The following is a 19,052-nucleotide window of genomic DNA, read 5'->3' on the forward strand; positions in this document are numbered from 1 at the left end:
CACTTTAATTTTTATCTGCTTTTTTGCCTCTGTATTTTTGTTTGTTTTGTAGTTCCAGTGAAACTGGGAAACAATAAAATGATTTATTACAATAAACCGTGTTGTTGTTTTGGGCAATATTTTAATATACAAACACTTCAGGGTTTCATCTTTTATTTTATAGAAACAAAACAAGAAATGATTAAATGGAGCTTTTTCACTGCAGTTTTTAAAGAACATGTAAAAGCTGCTAGTTCGCATTGAATGACTGATATGACTAATAACTATGACTCTATATACTACAGCCATGTATTCATGTTTGCACACATTTAGTGTTTTACAATTTTTTTAGGCCACCACCCAACCAAACAGCTGCCCTAAATTAAAAGTACTGACCAAAATCATTTGTTTCTGTGACATCCACTAGTATTTGCAAGCTTTTTTTAATCAAAGTCTTTAATCAAATTACTATTGCATGCATGCATTTTAAAACTGACTGTTATAAAAAAAGTGGAAAACAGATTAGAATATCAGATTATTTGTTTACTTGCATTCTATCTCCATGTGAAAATCAGGTTTTCAAGTTGAATGTGGTGTAAATGGGTAATATAGTTATATAATGTAATTCCAGCGAAATAAACCTGAATCATTTCCGTCACACATGTAAACTGGCACAGCTTAGACTATAAAGCATGTTATTGAATCATTTAAGATTATTTCTTATAAATCTTTCAGCTGAGGTTTGCAGGTTTGTGAAACAGGCCCTGGCATGAGCTAGTAGATTTAGAAATACTGATTTTGAATAACAGATTAAAATGAATGCTTTGATTGAAATCTAGAATTTCTTATTGTTAGTATGACCTGGAAACAAAACATGTTAATCTTGAACAAGTAAGCAAGGTTTTTGATCCTGATTAATGTTTACCTCTTTGAATTGAACTGAAAATAAACTAATCAGCTTCCTGTCAATCTACCACTCAGCTCCATTAAACAACTTATTTGTGTCACGAGGGACAATTTGCTAAATATGTAGCACAGTATGTATGTCTTGGCTCTGATGCCTGTATACTGTGTGTTCCTGTCCATCTAAGATCTGGAAGATAACTTAGATCGGCGTATATTTACTGATGTGGATCAATTTCTATATGGCATCAAAGATGAAAAGCACAAAATCAGACGTGATGTCTTGCACAAGGCTAAACGCCATATGTCTTGGCCGTGGTTGTGCGACACAGGGAGCAATGTGGTGTGTCTCGATGCTCGGGGAAGGAGGGCATTCCGGTCCACCATTTTTATCCAAATTTCTCCCCTTGTTAGCAACTGTGTCACAGCCATCTTATAGCCAGTCTCCTCATTTTCAAACTGTCAGACTCTAATTAGAAAGTTTTAGCCTTCCTGTACTGAAGGGATAAATGTGTGTGGATATTGTAGCGGACAGGTGTAGGTGCTTGTAGTCTAACAATGTTGGGACCTTGTGTGGAAAAAGCAGGAGCAGAAGGACGAAGCGCAAACACACCCCCATCACTCCACACATAGTAGAGCATGGAGGAGGAGAAGAGAGTGAAGGGACACAGCACCTACCCACGAATCTAGTGGACCACATGTCCACTAGATATAGGGACCACTTAGAATATGCAGGGGGGGTGCAGAGTGAAGTAAGTGGAAATTTGTTATTGTCTATGTTCTAAAAATGAACCACAGGCAAGGAATCTGAGCTTGGAATAATAATACATTTCTTTCTTTTGGGAGACACTGAAAACAAAACACAAACGAGCAGAAATGTCGCACTTTTTACATCGATAACGCGGCAGTGATGGACACTGCTTTCAGAGTTGCACTCTCGCGATCTTTCGAGAATTTTTCCAACGAGAATTCAACCGGAAGTAAATAGTATTCATGGCATAGTAACCACTAGTGAGAGGAGACGGAGTAGCAATTTAAGCGCGGATGCTATTTAATTCATCGAATTGAAATCGCTTGTAAACTTCAGAGTTAGCAGCTTCAGCGTTGAGAGGCAACAGACCTCCCTCCACCACCGGCGTTTCGATAATAAACACAGCAGAAGGGTGGCGGGATTGTGCAGCACGCTCCGGGCCTGGAAAGACGTGTGCTAGTCTAGCTAACGTTACGCTGCTTTAACGCGGCAGCCAAGCTAACGTCACGTTTAGCATCACAGTCTGTCCACTGAAGACCACTGAAGCTGCTAGTTTCACCAGCTAATGTCAGCTGTCCTTTTACACAGATAAACAGCATCAGCCCCGACTAGCTTTAACTGTGGCGGTGGTTGAGAGAAAGCTCCTTTGGATCTAAGATGATCATTGAAAACCTCGATGCCTTGAAAACATGGCTGTCTGAAACCCTCGAGCCCATGTAAGTATGGTTAGCCATTAGCCAAACAGCTCTATTAAATTTAGTTTAATCGGAGTTACAGAAACTGCTGTAACTTAAATTAATCGGGGTTGGAAAGAGTAAATTTTGCTCCAGTAAAGGTCCCGTTGCTTTACTTAAATTTTACTGAAGTAAAAAATCATTTTGGTTGTGAAAAAAGTTGCCAAATTAAAATGTACTCCGTGTAAACATAATGTGTTGCGCTTTTAAAAGGGTAAGGAAGAGGAAAAGCTGTTACATGGTAATAATGTGGTGATAATATGGTGGTTAACCATGTCCTATAATATAACAGACGTATTTAGAACATTCTTAGTCTACAAAAAAAGGTGTCCTTAATATACGAAACAGCACTAAGTACCTTTTGCTTAAACTCTGCTGCATGTTTAAATAACCACTGGTCAGATATGAATATATACCTGCTTTCCTCGTACAGCCAGCCTAGAAATAACCAGATTAAATAACAAAACTGTCACACTGGGTGTCCCCAGACTTGATTCAGTAACATTAAAAATGCAGGTCACATAACCAAGCAGCTTTATAGAGAACGATAAGGAGATGTAATAAATCAAAGCAACACAGAGGTGCAAATAATATATTGTTAACTCTTAATTTCTGGTATCACTTATAAGAAAACCTAAACAAAGTGCAAAATGAGCCACTTATTTATTTATGTTATTTAAGCTTTAAATGAGCCAGAACCAATAACATTTCCTACCAACAACAGCAAAGCTACTGCCTGCTTTTGTGGTGTATTGTAAATTCAGTGGATACAGTTAGTTAACTCACCTGCATTTTGCAGCTTTCATAAACGACTGTCCACCCAACACGTATTGTCACACACAAACTTTCTGGTTTTAAAAGTAAATCTTGTTCATGTGTTATATGGATTTCTTTCTTAACAATTGCAGCTGTGATGCAGACCCTTCTGCGCTTGCCAAGTATGTTGTTGCGTTGGTGAAGAAGGACAAAAGTGAAAAGGAACTTAAAGCCCTTTGTATAGACCAGTTGGATGTATTTCTTCAGAAAGGTAATTATTAAAGCTTTATTTTCCAAGCCCCATTACTTTTATCATGTGATCCTGCATCTTATTTGACTGTGGTTTAAAATATTATTCTCTGACCTTTTTTCTTTCTTTCCAGAGACCCAGCCATTTGTGGATAAGCTGTTTGAAGCCGTTAACAACAAAAGCTACCTCCCACAGCTTGAGCAGGCACCCTCTGTGGTCAAAGTTGAGAAAGAAGAGCAGAAGAAAGATGAGGTTATGTTCTTTTAATGTCAAGAATTTCAAACAGCCTGAGTACACAAAGATTATTAAGACGAGTTAAATACACACTTGCTAAACAGTATGAGCAACCAGTTTAAATAAGCACCTTTTTTTTTGTTCAGGCAAATCGTGAAGACGAACGAGACAAGAAATTTTCGCGACGCGTGAATCACAGCCCCCCGCAATCAAGTTCTCGCTACAGCAGAGACAGCAGGTGTGTGCATTTGCCTGTTCCCATTTAGAAAAACAAAACAAAAACCATTTCAACATGTGTTTTTCTTTCACTCATTTTTGTGTTTTTGTTAAATATATTTTCAGGAGAGGAGATGACCGTAAGCGAGACGATCGCTCCAGGAAGAGGGATTATGATCGCAACCTGCCGAGAAGGGACTCCTACCGTGAACGCTACAATCGCAGAAGAGGCCGCAGCCGCAGTTACAGTCGTAGTCGTAGCCGAAGCAGGAGCTGGAGCAAAGACCGTATCCGAGACCGTGACAGAGACAGGGATAGAGACAGGGACAGGGATCGAGATCGCACCAGGAGCCGGTCCCTCAGCAGAACTCGGTCGAGAAGCAGGAGTCGAGGTAAGAACTTGATTAACCAGGTTGTAAAAATATCAGTATTTTTCTTTTTAATGTGCAAACATGCCGAATTGGTATTTTTTCCTGGAGATGTTTCTGTTTGGTATAGGTGTGTATTTCCTCTGGCATGAATTGACCTAATCTTAAGAATTCAACAGGATTTCCTGAATAGTTCACTGTATATGATGATCTATCAGTGCTGAGCAGCTAAAGAGAAAAAGGATCAAACTAAAAAACTATGTACCTGATGCACAGGTCTGATTTGTCACTTTTATATATGTCCTAGTGATTTAAAGCCACGTGGCTTTTCTTTTCTCTCTAGAACGAGACTCTGGAAAGTTGAAGTATGATCATGAACGAGGGGACAGGTCAGAGAGTGGTGATGGATATACCCCAGCTGTTCTTGTCTCCACTGCAACCACTTCACACTTCCCTGTGCCAACGCTGAGCAGCACTATTACAGTCATTGCTCCTACACATCATCATAGCAACAACACCACAGAGAGCTGGTCAGACTTCCATCCCGAGCACCCTATGGATCGGGTCCCTTTCAACAGGGGGCCTCCCCCTCAACAGAGAAATCGATGCCGTGACTATGATGGTAGGGACAGTTGATATTATTGCACAAAAACAAAAAAAAGATATTAAATGTGCTCTGTTTTGTTCTTGGACGTTGTATATTTGCTTGTTCTACATAGCTCTGTTTCCTTTTGCAGAAAAGGGATTCTGCATGCAGGGAGATATGTGTCCTTTTGATCACGGAAGTGATCCCGTTGTAGTGGAGGATGTCAATTTGCCCAGTATGTTGCCCTTCCAACCTCCACCAATTCCAGGTGTGGAGCCACCACCACCCCCAGGCCTCCCTCCACCACCGCCTCTCATGAACCCACCACCTGTGAACCTTCGGCCACCTGTGCCCCCTCCAGGTGCCCTTCCACCTAGCCTCCCACCTGTTGCAGGTAGAGATTCAGATAATAATTGCTGTATTTTCTCTTTTTTTTTCTGACACTTTGATTCAGGGTTTTAAAAAGTAGTAATAGGTTGAATAAGCATTAAAGCAATTTTAAAGTTTAGGGACTTTTTTTAAGTCATCAAATTCCCACAGGGATGCGAATAAATTAAATAATTTCTTTATGCTTAAGCTACAAAGTGATATATCACTACAGAAAAAGGCTATCTAAGATGTTAACTCTTGCTTTATCTGGCACAGGCCCCCCTCCTCCTCTTCCTCCACTGCAACCAGCAGGGATGGATGGTCCTCCCAATTCCATCACCAGCTCCGTTCCCACCATTGTCACCTCTGGGATGCGCTCCTCGCTTCCACCGCCCTCAGGACCACTCTTCAACTCTGGTAATGTCTCTAATCTCTTATGTAGTCTATATAATTTTATATTTATAAATTGGTTGCTGTACTTTACCCCAGTATTTTATGAGCTAAATGATCCTCTCTCTACTGATCAGATCACTATGACACAGATGTGTACAATCCTGAGGCCCCCAGCATCACCAATACTTCCAGGCAGATCTATCGTCACCGGGTCAATGCCCAGAGACCCAACCTGATTGGTCTCACTATGGGGGAGGTCGATCAGCCACACAGAGGTATTTTAAACCATTTGAACTTTGAAAAGATTGTCCTCAGTTATATATGCATTTCATCTACTGCAGTCAGAAGCATTTCTCTAGACTTGTATTCTCTTTTTATGAGACACATGTGTTGGTCTCAGAAATTAACCTATCAGTGTTTGTTCCAGCAGACAAGATTCCCAACAACAGTATGAGAATTGTCATGGAATCTGATTCGAGGAAGAGACCAGCTCCCTCTCATGATGGAGGGCTGCCCACCAAGAAACCTTGGTTTGAAAAGTAAGAAACCTTTTGTTTTGGTTTTTATTTTTTCTATAGTATGTAACAACAGCACATGTAAAGAGGGGTATAATTTGACATATGTAAATTGGTCTTTTCTCCTCTCTGCTCAGACTCAACTTTAACAAACCCAACCACCAGGGCATCCACAAAAGGGCTCAGTTCCCTCCTAATGCCAAGCTGCTTGTTCGGCAAATTCCCCCCGAGCTCAACAACATCAGCAAACTCAACGAGCATTTCAGCAAGTTTGGAACCATCGTCAACCTGCAGGTCAGTTCCCAGATATGGACGTCCCGGCTTTGATCATCGTTGGTTATTAACATGTGTAACCACAGTATAGCCATATATGCTGTACAGTTGGTGATTGATGTGTGAACAGTATGCATGCATGATTCTGGTATTAAAAGGTTAAAGAGTCACACATGGTTTGTCTAGTGGTTTAGATTAATCTTCTAGGTTGTCTTTTAGAAATTTTATGGCAGAATAAAATTATGCCATAAAGCTATTTGAGTAACATGATTTGCAACAGCTCTGGTCCAACATAAATCTGACCTGTGATATCAATAAAGATATCACATGTCAAAATAAGAGATTGACTGCTAAGGTATCTTCAGAAACAACCGCGTACTCTTTTACAAAATGCATTTATGTAGTTTTAGGTTTTGAAATTATTTTGTTTTATAAGGAGGCCTGAAGTATAACGGAAACCAGTCCTACTAGGGTTATAAGATGTAAAGAGTTTAAGTTTCAGAGTCCAATAAAGCCCCTCGTTGTGTTATCAGGTTTGTTTGCAGGAAAACTGACTTTCAGCATGTCTACATGCTACTGCTAAGGCAAATATCCAGATATTGGCTTTAAGCTGCTATATTTCTGTAAGTTCAGCTAAAGCTGAAGATAAATCTGTGTCATGAGTGAAGCTGATGTTTGCGAGTGACTTAGCTGACCACAGCTCATCACAAACACATTGCTATCCCCTTGAGTGACTGTGGTTTTCAGGTTGTAATGTGTTGTCCTCTGTCTGTTTTAAAAATGGTTTTAAATGTTTTTACAGGTGGCCTACCAGAGTGACCCTGAGGGGGCACTGATACAGTTTTCCTCTCCTGATGAGGCAAAGCGGGCCATGCAAAGCACAGAGGCGGTTCTCAACAACCGTTTCATCAGGGTACACTGGTTTCGTGAGGATGGAAACGATGCCCAGGGCCAGTCTCAGTTACAACAGCAGTCGCAGCCACAGGTAGCCACTGTTAAAGTCAGCCATCTGTCATAACACGCGTTTGCAAACTGTCATCTTTACACGAGCAACTGCTTTTCCTGTAATTTTCTTTAAAATGGGAGGCACTTACAAACAAGTGGATTCATTGTAATTACAGATTCACAGTAATACAAGTTCCTCTAACATTATCAGCTTACACAAGAACACACTGCCATAAATCCACAGCCAATGTTAGCCTTTTAAGGTGTAAAATGTAATTCCTGCTTTAAGGGTATGTTTTGATAATTTGCAAGAACTAAACACTGTGTCACATTGTCTTCTCTTGGCTCTCTTTTTGCCCTGTAGAAAACTCGGTGGCTGTAATACCAGTCCTTTCTGCACGTACAGCACAAAGAACTTGTTTTGCTGTCTAAAAAAATAAATGCAGCGGAGGCAAATCTGGAAGATGGACAGCCTATTTATCCGTTAAAATGCCTTCCATTTCACAATTGTAACACCGTCTTTGTTTTTCAGCAGCCTCCAGCCACTTCCCTGAAGCAGTCTGTCAAAGACCGTCTGGGACCCATGCTGCCCCAGAATTCAGAGCCCGGTCAAGAATACGGTGCAGCCTCACAGGTGTGTGTAGGTGATCTTGCTGAGGATGTGTTTTGTTGCGTATACTTGTCAAAATTTGCCCAAGGTCTGTATAAACATATCCCCCCTTTTTGACCCCCTCCCCACACCCCTTCTGTGCAGAATCCCACTAAGCTGTCAGTGAAGGATCGTCTAGGCTTCCTTACAAAACCAGCAGCTCCCATTGAAAAAGTAAGTCTCCACTCTGTGTTCAGAAGTCTTTGTGTGCCTTTTAAAATATCCAACTCTTGCAAATGTAATTGTTTTCTCTCAGTTTCAGGTGTGTTCAACATCCATGGGACTCACAAAGACTGTGTACAATCCTGCTGTCCTGAAGACAGCACAAAGAACCTCAGAGGAAGCTTTGAAGAAGAAACAGGTGAGAAATGGATGGAAATTTGGAGGGGCAGTGATTTATAAGTCAAGCAAAAAAACTGTATTCAATCCTCATTTTTGATTACACAGGAAGCTCTAAAACTGCAGCAAGATGTGAGGAAGAAGAAGCAGGAAATATTGGAGAAGCACATTGAGACACAAAAGGTAAGATGCAGAAGGAATAAAGGCTTCTGTTGCTCAGTGTTAATTTGCATAGATTTCTATGTTTTTGAGTAAGATTATTATGTTTTTTTAAAAATTTATTTTCACCTCAAGTGTTTAGTAATTATTCAAATATGGAGACATCGGCAAATGTTAAACTTGTATTTCTCTGCTCATGTCTGCTGCAGCTCCTGATATCCAAACTTGAGAAGAACAAATCAATGAAGGCAGAGGATAAAGGCAAGATCATGGAAACTTTGGACATGTTAACCAAGAGCATCACCAAACTGCAAGAGGAGATAAAATTAATCTCAAGCAACAGCAACCCACTGCGGATAGCAAAAAGCAAGGCCCAGGTAGTGTTACCTAAAAGAAGAAATACACCGATATGTTCAAACAAAAGCCAACTGATAAGAACCTGATGGATTATTATTGATTTGATCTTGATTTCAGTGATTGAGTTTTTTCTCTTCTTTTTCTTCTAGTATATCACAGAAAATGGTTGTAACTTGCTCTTGCTGTTAGATTGTCTCCTGACATTGCAAACCCTATACACTTGATATATTTGCTTGTTTTCTGTTTTAATTTAAAATTCTAGTAGATGGCCAGCATTTAGTTTTATTAAATCTGCTTTTGCTCACAGGCACAGAAAGAACTGCTGGATACAGAGCTGGATCTGTATAAGAAGACTCAGGCTGGAGAGGACACAGCTCTGTTGAAGATCAAATATACCCAGCTGCAAATTGAGGTATTGGAAAAAAAAAAAGAGGGAAAGCTTGAAACCATGTATAAAAATGCTGCTTGCACAGTAGCCACTTGAGGGCAGACTTGTTCTTGGAATTTCAAATGATGAAACGTAATCTCCACTCCAGCTGTGTTCTGATGTGCTCTGATTGTTTTCTTTCAGGCAGCTAAACGGGGGCTGCTGTCACCAGGGCGAGGCCGGGGTGTCCATCCTCGGGGCCGCGGTGCTGTCAGGGCTCGGGGAAGGGGCTCTAGGGGACGAGGAAGAGGTGTGCCGCTGCACGCAGTCGTGGATCATCGACCAAGAGCGCTGAAAATTTCTGGTTTCAACGACACAGACCGCATAGATTTGCTACCACACTTTGCTGTAAGTCAGCCTAAAACTGAAAAAACAGTGTAAAATGACAGGATGTTAAAGTTTTACATTTGGTGAGCATACAGTGCTCATCTAAAGATAATCATCTTATTTTCCTATACATTCAAGAGAAGATATTAAAAATATTGACACTCTGTTTAGTCTATAGCTGTGTTATATAAGGTGTAAAAAAAAAAAAATTCCATATTCATAATTTCCAGTGGGCTTAACACTGTCTACACTGGTTCCTCTGCATTTTAAACCAACTGTAGGTTAACAGCAGGCCACGTTACTGGTTTGTTAGGAACATTTTCCTCACTGTTGTGATGTATTAGTTTGTTCAATGACCAAAATGCTTTGCTTTCCCAATCCTGTAGCAATTTGGAGAAATTGAAGATTGCCAGATTGATGAGGGTAACCTGTCCGCGGTCATCACGTACAAGACGAGAGCGGAAGCAGAGCAGGTGATGCATTTTAACATTCAAACAGTGAAATGTCTTGTTCATTCTTTTCTGCATTATGGCTCGTCCTTGGATTAGCAAGGATAAGTCACAAAGACCGGCAGCTAAGCCTGATGTTGACACCCCCCCCCCCGTCTGCTTTATGTTGTCCACCTGCAGGCGGCTCTTCACGGAGTGAAATTTAATAACCACACTTTGCGCCTGGCTTGGCATAAGCCTGTCACCACTCTCACTACTGCGGATGCTGACGAAGCAGAACCAGAGGAAGATGAGGTTTGTGGATGTTTCTCACCTTGCCTTAGTGTTGCCACTGTTGATTCAGTGTGGGGGACTTTCTGGCACATGAGCCACGAGGAGAGCATTAGACTTATTTCTTCCTCATGCTGCTATTAAATCCACTTGGAAATAATTTCTTTAGTGAGGACTTTTTTAGATGTGCTCATCTCAGTAAAACTTACCAAATATGTTTCTTGTATTTAACATCCACAAGGGGGAGCTCTTACACATTAAAGCAGGAACTGTCCTAGAATTGTACTGATCAGCCAAAATATTAATACCAGCTGCTTAATATTACATCCCATCACCCCTTCTCTCCCCCATACTTAACCCATGGCACTGGGCTACTTTGGCAATAGATCCTTTTTGGATCGGAATTTCCTCCAGTCCATCCCACCGCTGCTCAGCCCAGCTGACATTATTTTGGACTCCATGTCGTGTTTCCGATGATGCTCCTGATTGTTTCTGGGGATGTAAAAATGTTTTTGTGGATGTCACGCTTCCGCCTATTCTCACATGACTGCCCAGGGTTTCCAATCAGAGTATTGCTTTTTCACTAGATGATCATTGTTGATTCACTTTATGTGTTTGTGGTTTTAATATAACAGTGCTGATCAGTGAATTTCGCACAGCCCCTCATACCTTGATTACTCTCAGATAGAGAACTTAGTTTGTCTTAGGACATTTAGAAAGAAACAGATGTCTTGTGGAGTTTTCTGCACTTTTTAAGCATGTGTAGTAATCTCAGTTTCTTTTCTTCTGTCCTATCAGTACCCAGAAGAGTCTCTAAGCGATGATGCGCTGCTGGCGGACGACGATGAGGAAGAAGACGACAACGAGCCTCGCCCCTGGCGCAGATGAGGCTCACTCAGATGTTTTTGTTTGTTTGTTTGTTTTCTTTCTTCCTCTGGTTACACTGGTGTGGAGGACAAGTGGAACTTTAGAGAAGATTTCAATGCTTGCTTATAAATCAGCAAGACACATTTCAACTTTGGCTAGATGTGTTTTTTTCCCCCTAGAATTGCTGTAACTGGCAGAAAAACCATGTACAAGTTTAATGAATTTCATTGTGTATACCAGATGCAACAGTGCTGTTTTTTTTTTTTATTGCTCTTAATGTAAACAGTTTTTTTTCTTTGTTATTTGGGTTCACAAAATACAATTAGTTTGTTGGGACATATGACAGCTGATCACTCAAAGACACATTTTTTTTGAGCTCCTAAAAATAAAAAAAGCTGTGTTATAATTTAAACGAATGACTGTAGCTTTTGCAGAATAGTTAGGTTGACTGGTTTAAACGCTTGTGTGTAAATATTTTATGAATGAGTTTAAGTGATTTGTATGAAAGCTTGGCTTCTAAGTTCTTTGCATTACTTTGGATTGTACAAAAAAATAAAGAATTGAAATGGTCTAAAAACATGCTGCCAAAAAAAAAAAAAAAAAAAATCCCTCCCCCGTTTCCCAAAAGAAAAAAAACAAAACAAAACAATTGGCAGTGGGGGAAAAAAAAGAAAGCAGCCAAAAAAGAGCTAAAAAAGACCATTTCAAAAAAACAAAAAAAAGCCCTTCATCTTCACCTAAGAGCAAACTTCCTAAAAAAAACAAACAAACTCAACAGCTTTAACTGGAACTGGTAAGTGCTATGTAGCACCAAGTGGCAATATAAAGGTAAGGCAGACATCATGCTGTATATCTATTTTTGCAAAAAAACCCAAAAGTCTTGCATAGCTTGACTGAAATGATAAAAGTGATTCGATAGTCTCTAAAAACTTTTTTTTTTTTTTTTTTTTTTTGCAGGAGCTGTCAGTGTGCTGCAGCGTCAACAGTTTTACACTAATCTTGTAATGTTGTATCGACTGTATCAGTCTTTATTTGGTGCCAAGCTCAATGTGATGCTGTATTAAAATACAGAAATATTTTATGAATTGGGGATTGATTATTGTGTGACATTAAGATAAATGCAAAAAGTTTGAGAGAACTTTGCTTACATGGCACACTGTGCTTAAAAACTGAATACAAAGTAACAGTTTTGTTTTCTGTAATGATGCATCAATTTGATGAAACAACTTTCAGAGAGGTTGTCTGTTCCAGTTTAGGTTTTTGTGCTTTTTGGCCTCTGTTAAAGGAAGAGCCTGTTACTGATAGTAGCAGCCAAGTGAAGGTATCCGTTTAAACCATGGCAGTGTTCATCGTGAGCCTCGATACCAAAAGTCTTTGAGCAACATGGGCCATGAGAGAGTGTCGTATAATTTGGTGGGTTGGTTTTTGGGCTGACACGTTTTTTGTAGTTCTGTCACTGTGCACCTCCACAGTGGGCTTTAAATCAAACAAAGTGAATAAAATTCAGACTTTCTGCCTTAATTTAGGGGTTGAGAAAAAGTATTACATTAACTTTTTAGGTAACAAAGCCATTTTTAGAGGCACAAAAAAATTAGACACTTGACTGACTAGCAGTTTAATGGTCAGGTGAGTCCTGTTTCCTTGTTATTTCATGATAAATGAAATGGATAAAAATGATACAAGTGATGCAAGAACCATGCCACATTATCTATCAAATAACTAAGGCAGTTTTTATTGCATAGGCATGTATGGCTGCTGGTGGAATCAGGTCACTAGTGTTTATTGAAGTTAGCGCTGATAGAAGTAGTGGGATGAACTGTGGTGTGCACAGGCCTTTACCCTCTGCTCAGATTTCCAAATGCTGCAAAACTGATCAAACAGTGCTTCACAGTGCAGATAATCACCTAAAACATACTGTAAAAGAAAAAGATCTCCAGTGTCTGTCACCTGATCCAAACTCAAAAGAACATGCTTTACAATTAGCGAAGACAAACCTGATGACAAAAACACTCACAAACAAGCAGCACCTGAAGGTAACTGTAACTGTGCAGGCCTAGCAGAACATCTCAGGTGAGACATTTGGTGATGCCCATGTGTTCTAGACTTCAGGCAGTTATTCACTGCAAAGGATTTTCATCCAAGTATTGATACAAATACTTATATTTGAGGATTATCATCTTTGTTCAGTTGCTTTTGAGCCTCTGAAAATGAAAGAAATGTATAAAAACTTCATAAAAGTTGATGTAAAGCTGAAAGGCTGCACTTTACCTTGATTTTTTGATTGGAAAATCTACTATGGTGGTGTACCAAACAGTTACAGACCTAACTGTATTCAGTGTAGGCCTTGCTTAATTGATCAAAATGACACAGACCTGTCACAAAACAAGACACATTATATGAAAGAAGGCCAGAAAATGTTGGGAAGCTAAAAACTACATCAAGGATGTGAAAATAACGGCTAATGTGTGCTTACTTAGACGCTTCATGTTAAACATCAATGAATGTGAGTGGTGGTGTTTGGCTAACAGGAATTTTGCTTACTGTACGGTGTTTGTAGCATCCACTACACCTGCAGAGAGGCACTCCACAATCCCTCAGCCATGAATGAGATGGGACAAATAACCCAATCAGCGTTCTCTAGTTCATTGTTCCTCTGCCACCCCCGGTGCCTGTCAGGCTTGCAGAGATAATTGTGAGAAATCAGATTTGCTCTCTTAGAATATCTGCTGTTCGTCATTTAAACCCTTTCCCCCTGTGCCACCACCAGAAATACATTCCCTCATCCCTCGATCTCTCAGTATGGGAGTGTTTCCGCCTCCTCCTGCCCTCATTTACCTATGGTGCCACCAAAACTCATGCAATCGTATTCTTTGATAACACAACCAGCTGTGCTTTGACCTGCACACTTGTGTTCTTGAGGCAAGGCCTGGTAGATCTAACTTGTGAAGTCACTGCTTTGATTGACATAGATTTTCCTGACAGTTATTTAATAGCACTTCATGGAACAGCTGTATGAATTAATGAAAATTTGGAGTTTGTGTCCCAGGCAGTCTGCAGCTGTGACCAGCATGCAGAAATGTCCAAACCTGCCTCCCTATTGTGTCTCAGTCGGAAGAGTCTATTTATACGCTCCATGTGAGCTCTGAAAATATGGGATAACAAGTTTACAGCCTCCATGTCATCCATTATATACAATTTTACTTTCTGATTTGTGTCAAAGAGACAAATGGCATCAAAACTTGGAATAAACTCCATCTTGTTTTTTTTCTTTCCCCTATATAGAAACGAAAAAAAATCCTTTTACTGTGATGTGCAAAATGCAAAACCAGTGGCAATGATTTGCAAAGCTTTCCAATTAATTACAATATTGTCAATTACATTATTGTTCATATTATTAATAATATTACTAATTGAAATAGAACAAAGAGAACATTTAAAATGTGGAAACAAATATTCAATGTTTTCATTTTTGACATTTTGGCTCCTTCGAGGAGCGATCGTGGCTCAAGAGTTGGGAGTTCGCCTTGTAATCGGAAGGTTGCCGGTTTGAGCCCCGGCTCGGACAGTCTCGGTCGTTGTGTCCTTGGGCAAGACACTTCACCCATTGCCTACTGGTGGTGGACAGAGGGCCTGGTGGCGCCAGTGTCCGGCAGCCTCGCCTCTGTCAGTGCGCCCCAGGGTGGCTGTGGCTACAACGTAGCTTGCCATCACCAGTGTGTGAATGTGTGTGTGAATGACTGGATATGTAAAGCGCTTTGGGGTCCTTAGGGACCATAAAAGCGCTATTTAAATACAGGCCATTTACCATTTTATAAATCCTCAAATGATTTTAACACGTGATGCCTACAGATTACAGACATGTCCATTTAGCACATCTCCTACTACCAAATACAAGCAGAACGTGAAGCATTTATGGTGCCTTCACATGTTTTCAACGCCTAATGCACTAATGCTCCTCCATATCATTGCAGATGCTCTCTTTTGAATTGTTCAGTGAAACCCAACTGCAAGATCATTCTTCTGCTTAGATAATAATAATAATAATAATAATAATAACAATAATAAATCTTGTAACATGACAAACTTTCTAAATGTAAGAATTTAACAGTAGTGTAGAAACTGTTAAAAATGTACTTGTTATTTTTTAGGCATATAACAATTGAATTCAGCAACAAACTTAAAAAACAGTTTTTATTGCCAAATTTGAGTGGCCACACTGGACTCCTCAGAGAAGTCAGAAATGAATCAAACATAACATGTAATCATATTTTTTCTGTTCAGGAATGCAAGTAGATAATTGTATTTTGGAACCTTAATTTAAAAAAAATCATCTTCAGCTTTTTGTGAAATAGGAGATTTGTTTAGTAGTAACAGATTTCTCTAACATTTATTACAGTAGTTATATATATACTTTGCTCATTTCCTCTTCTCAGATTAGCTGGTTGTTGTATTTGTGGAACAGTGTTGCCAGCAGGGATGCTGCTGACTGCCCTCTGGTGGACAAACTAAGCAATGTCAACACTCATAACGTTGTTGAAGGGTGTTTCTCTCATCTCTACTTTTTATCAAATTTTTTATTTATCAGCTTTTATAAATGGCCAATAATATTGGCTTGTTAACAAAACAAAACAAAACAACAACCACAATAATGGTATATCTCTAATTCTCAACACTTTTATTATCTTTGTACTATTTTCAGTGAAATAAGGAAATAATTTGCACATCATTCTGTTTTTTGTTTACATTTTACACAATGCCTTGACTTTTTTGTTAGAAATAGGGTTGAATGCGTAACTTAAAAAAAAGAGAAGATATGTGTGTTGAAAGCTTCACTTTTGTTTGCTTGGAGATAAGCTGCCTGTCAGTGAAAGTGATTGTAGTTTCTTTTTGAAGCCCTAAGGGCCTCAAGAAGTCGGTCACACAGATATGAATCATCTAGGAAAATGCATCACATTAGTGACTTGTAATGTATTCAGATTAATTTGAATAATATTCCTGCCTTTTTTACAACACAAAAACACTGCTGCATGACAGCTAATACCAATTACTACTATGCCAATTTGGTAGATGTACAAAAATGATCCTAATGGATGTGCTAATGCAATCTTTTGGTCACTTAATTGTGTGTTGCTTTATCAGTTTAAGGTGGCAATCTGTAGAAAGTGTTTCTGATCTTAAATCACTTGTGACCCCTCCCGACATTGCTGCTCTGAGCTTTCACATGCCTCGCTCCTATTGCTACAATGCCAGTTCTCTGTAACACTATTAATATTTTATGCGATCACGAGCTTCCATAAGCAAATTTCAGTCCCTAGCAAGTTGAGCCAAAGCATGATTAATTTAGTATTTATACCCCGACAACCCTTTAAACAACACAAGGCCCCCGGCCACAAAGCAAGGCACAGTTTGAAACAAAACTAGCAGCTTCTAAATCATAATCAGCACAGTCATTCAGGATTATTTGAGTTTGGGGACTCATTTTTTCTGTAACAGCAGCTGCAGTTTCGGTGTGGAATCAGTGGGTTTGTGAGGATGGAAGCCACGGACAAGACAAAACTTTTGTTTTTGTTAGAAATGGCTTTCCATCAGTGTCAGTTTTTTTCAGAAATATTGCTGTATTAGACTTAACAAAGCCCCTTTGACCTCGTCTGTTGACTGCATATTACAGGTACCACTCTCTTAGACAGCACTGAATCAAGACACAGCTGCCCCGAAACTGCAGATCAGAAAGAGCTGATCCTTTAGTCACTGTGCTGAGATCGCAGCGCTGCAGCTAATCTGGCAATCCAGGCAACACCTGGAGCTGAACTTTTGCTTTTTGGTTTCACTGGAACAGAACTGCTTTGTTTCCTTGTCTCTGTAAATTTAGACCTATTTATGTGTTTTTTCTTCCATACACTCTTTACGTTACATCATCCCAGCAAGCCTATTTAAGATCTGCTTATTAAGATCTCAACTCATTCATATAGGATAAACAAGGGTGATAATTACCTGTTATTCTTCAATTTCACAATATTTGTTATTGACAAATACACATAATCATCCACATATTAATAACTAATTAATAACATATAAATGAAATGTAATTATATGATAATTGATAAAATGTGATTTTTTTTAAAAAAAAAAAATATTGTTTGCATGTATGTATGTATTTCCCATTTTAACTTGACATAGAGAGATGTGAGTTTAACTAATAGTCCTGCTTTGTCCTTGTGAGCAAGCATGTGCAGCACTAGGACCCTGAAACTGACCTCCCCTGAAACTGTTGTAAGGCGCAGAAGTAAATCTATATTTCATTTTATATACGTCCATGTTTTCATGTTTACAGGGCTAATTATATACACATTCACATTTATATTTAATGTTTTGATATTTATATGCTTACAAATATAATTTCAAATCAGTAATAATAAATTGTGTTGAGTCTACATAGTTTATTTTTCCATACTTACTTAATTGTAGGACTTTGTGGCTTCTGATTGGTTAGTGAAGTTACATGGGGAGTCTAAATTCCCTGTGTAACAGAGGTTGTGTTGTTGACGTGTAGCAAGAGGAAAGGTCTTCATCTTGCTGTTTTCTAATAACTGAGAGAGATTTAGTACCATATAATGAACCCTCATGTTATACTGTCATCAATTTATTTAAACCTGTGCTTCTCCTACTGGGAAATTTCTTAATTCCTTCAATAGAAAAGGCGTCTCAGTCATAATAAAATCTCCTCATACTCATATTTCAAAACCTGTATGAAGTGCATGCTTTGAGGCCAAATCTGAGACACAAGGGTAAGTACATAAGAAGATGCATGACTAACAGCTAAAGTGAAAGCTAGTCATGTGCCCGGACACTACAAGTTGCTCTTTGATGCCTTATCTGCAGTCTTCTCATCCCTGCAAGGATAACTGTGTGTTTCAGTACGTCATTCAGAATCTAATAAGACTACACATTAACATGATCACTGCACAGTTCAACTTCATTAAAGATAATCTCTGCGCAGACTCCTCTGGACACGGCAGGCCACACCCCCTGCATTCTCTCCTGCTATTGATCAGTACAGTGATTTGCAGCATGTAATCCAATGCTCTGTGACAGGCTGTAACTGAAGTTAAAGATGGCAATTTAATTATGTGTCAGAGGTCATATTAAAGGCTGACCCCTTGACCCATTACCAAGAATGATAGTGATAACCTTTTGTTATTGTTTAAACTAAGCAACATAACAGGCGAGTAGCAGGACGCAGTAAATTGATGCAATAAATTGGATTTTCAGAGGAAATGGGAATTCAAATGTTACTATGATCAGCTTTTGTTGCCTGACTTTTTTTTTTACTAGCACTCTATAGTGGATGCATTGGAATAATACAGTTATACAAGCTTGTTGCATTATTTATAAAAAAAAGTATGTGTGAATATCTTGCATTTGCTTGGTTATTTGGACATCTGTTCTACATCTGTTTCTTTGTTTTTGTCATTTAGGAATCCATAAAAAGTATCTGAAAGAAATAAACATCACACAAAATGTTGAAATGAAAGACATCGCTCAATAATTTTAATCACAGCTTTAATTAAATGTACATTTATTGGTTACCATCACGGTTTTAAGCCACACAATATAATTGTGTGAACATAACTGTCTGGCTCTGATATCACAGTCAGGACTGGATAGCTTAATTTAGCAGTGAGACTAGCGAAAAAACACCCCAACCCAAACCAGAAATAGTTGGGCACATAACATCTGCTACCCTTTAGTTCCTAAATACATTACACACTCTGATCCCTGATAACCATCTGTGTGTGCTCCTCCTATCAGGCAAGCTTCAGGTCATCCCTCACAGCAGATCAAGAAACAGATTCTTTGCAAAAAGCTGTAACACTGCTGAACTCAGATATTTCCACAGTGAATGAGAGGCCTGTGTGTACCTGTCACTGGAGTGTGG

At 39.2% G+C, this 19,052-nt stretch overlaps 1 protein-coding gene across 3 annotated transcripts; it reads left to right on the forward strand.

Moving 5' to 3' along the window:
* The first annotated feature begins 1,847 nt into the window (after window positions 1–1,847).
* On the forward strand, window positions 1,848–11,838 carry rbm26 (RNA binding motif protein 26). 3 transcript variants are annotated; one of them, XM_005466853.4, is made up of 22 exons: window positions 1,848–2,349; window positions 3,276–3,394; window positions 3,507–3,625; window positions 3,754–3,845; window positions 3,950–4,215; window positions 4,535–4,813; window positions 4,929–5,171; window positions 5,423–5,563; window positions 5,674–5,814; window positions 5,967–6,078; window positions 6,192–6,348; window positions 7,130–7,312; window positions 7,805–7,906; window positions 8,027–8,095; window positions 8,178–8,282; window positions 8,369–8,443; window positions 8,629–8,796; window positions 9,084–9,188; window positions 9,348–9,551; window positions 9,917–10,003; window positions 10,160–10,273; window positions 11,048–11,838. In XM_005466853.4, exons 1-22 carry the CDS (start codon window positions 2,291–2,293, stop codon window positions 11,135–11,137), a joined length of 3,030 nt encoding a protein of 1,009 aa, XP_005466910.1. In that variant the 5' UTR covers window positions 1,848–2,290; the 3' UTR covers window positions 11,138–11,838. The 3 variants fall into 3 exon arrangements, with proteins under 3 accessions (XP_005466910.1, XP_005466912.1, XP_005466911.1); XM_005466855.4 differs by having other exon boundaries at window positions 7,808–7,906; XM_005466854.4 differs by having other exon boundaries at window positions 5,970–6,078.
* The last annotated feature ends 7,214 nt before the right edge of the window (window positions 11,839–19,052 follow it).

This window comes from Oreochromis niloticus, linkage group LG1 (genome assembly GCF_001858045.2).
Source record: "Oreochromis niloticus isolate F11D_XX linkage group LG1, O_niloticus_UMD_NMBU, whole genome shotgun sequence".
NCBI classification, from domain to species: domain Eukaryota; kingdom Metazoa; phylum Chordata; class Actinopteri; order Cichliformes; family Cichlidae; genus Oreochromis; species Oreochromis niloticus.

Coding starts and splice junctions, on each gene's coding strand:
- rbm26 (XM_005466853.4), top strand. CDS start 2,291: ATGATCATTGAAAACCTCGATGCCTTGAAAACATGGCTGTCTGAAACC. Junction 8,283..8,368: donor AAGCTTTGAAGAAGAAACAG/GTGAGAAATGGA, acceptor TTGATTACACAG/GAAGCTCTAAAACTGCAGCA. Junction 10,004..10,159: donor CGAGAGCGGAAGCAGAGCAG/GTGATGCATTTT, acceptor GTCCACCTGCAG/GCGGCTCTTCACGGAGTGAA.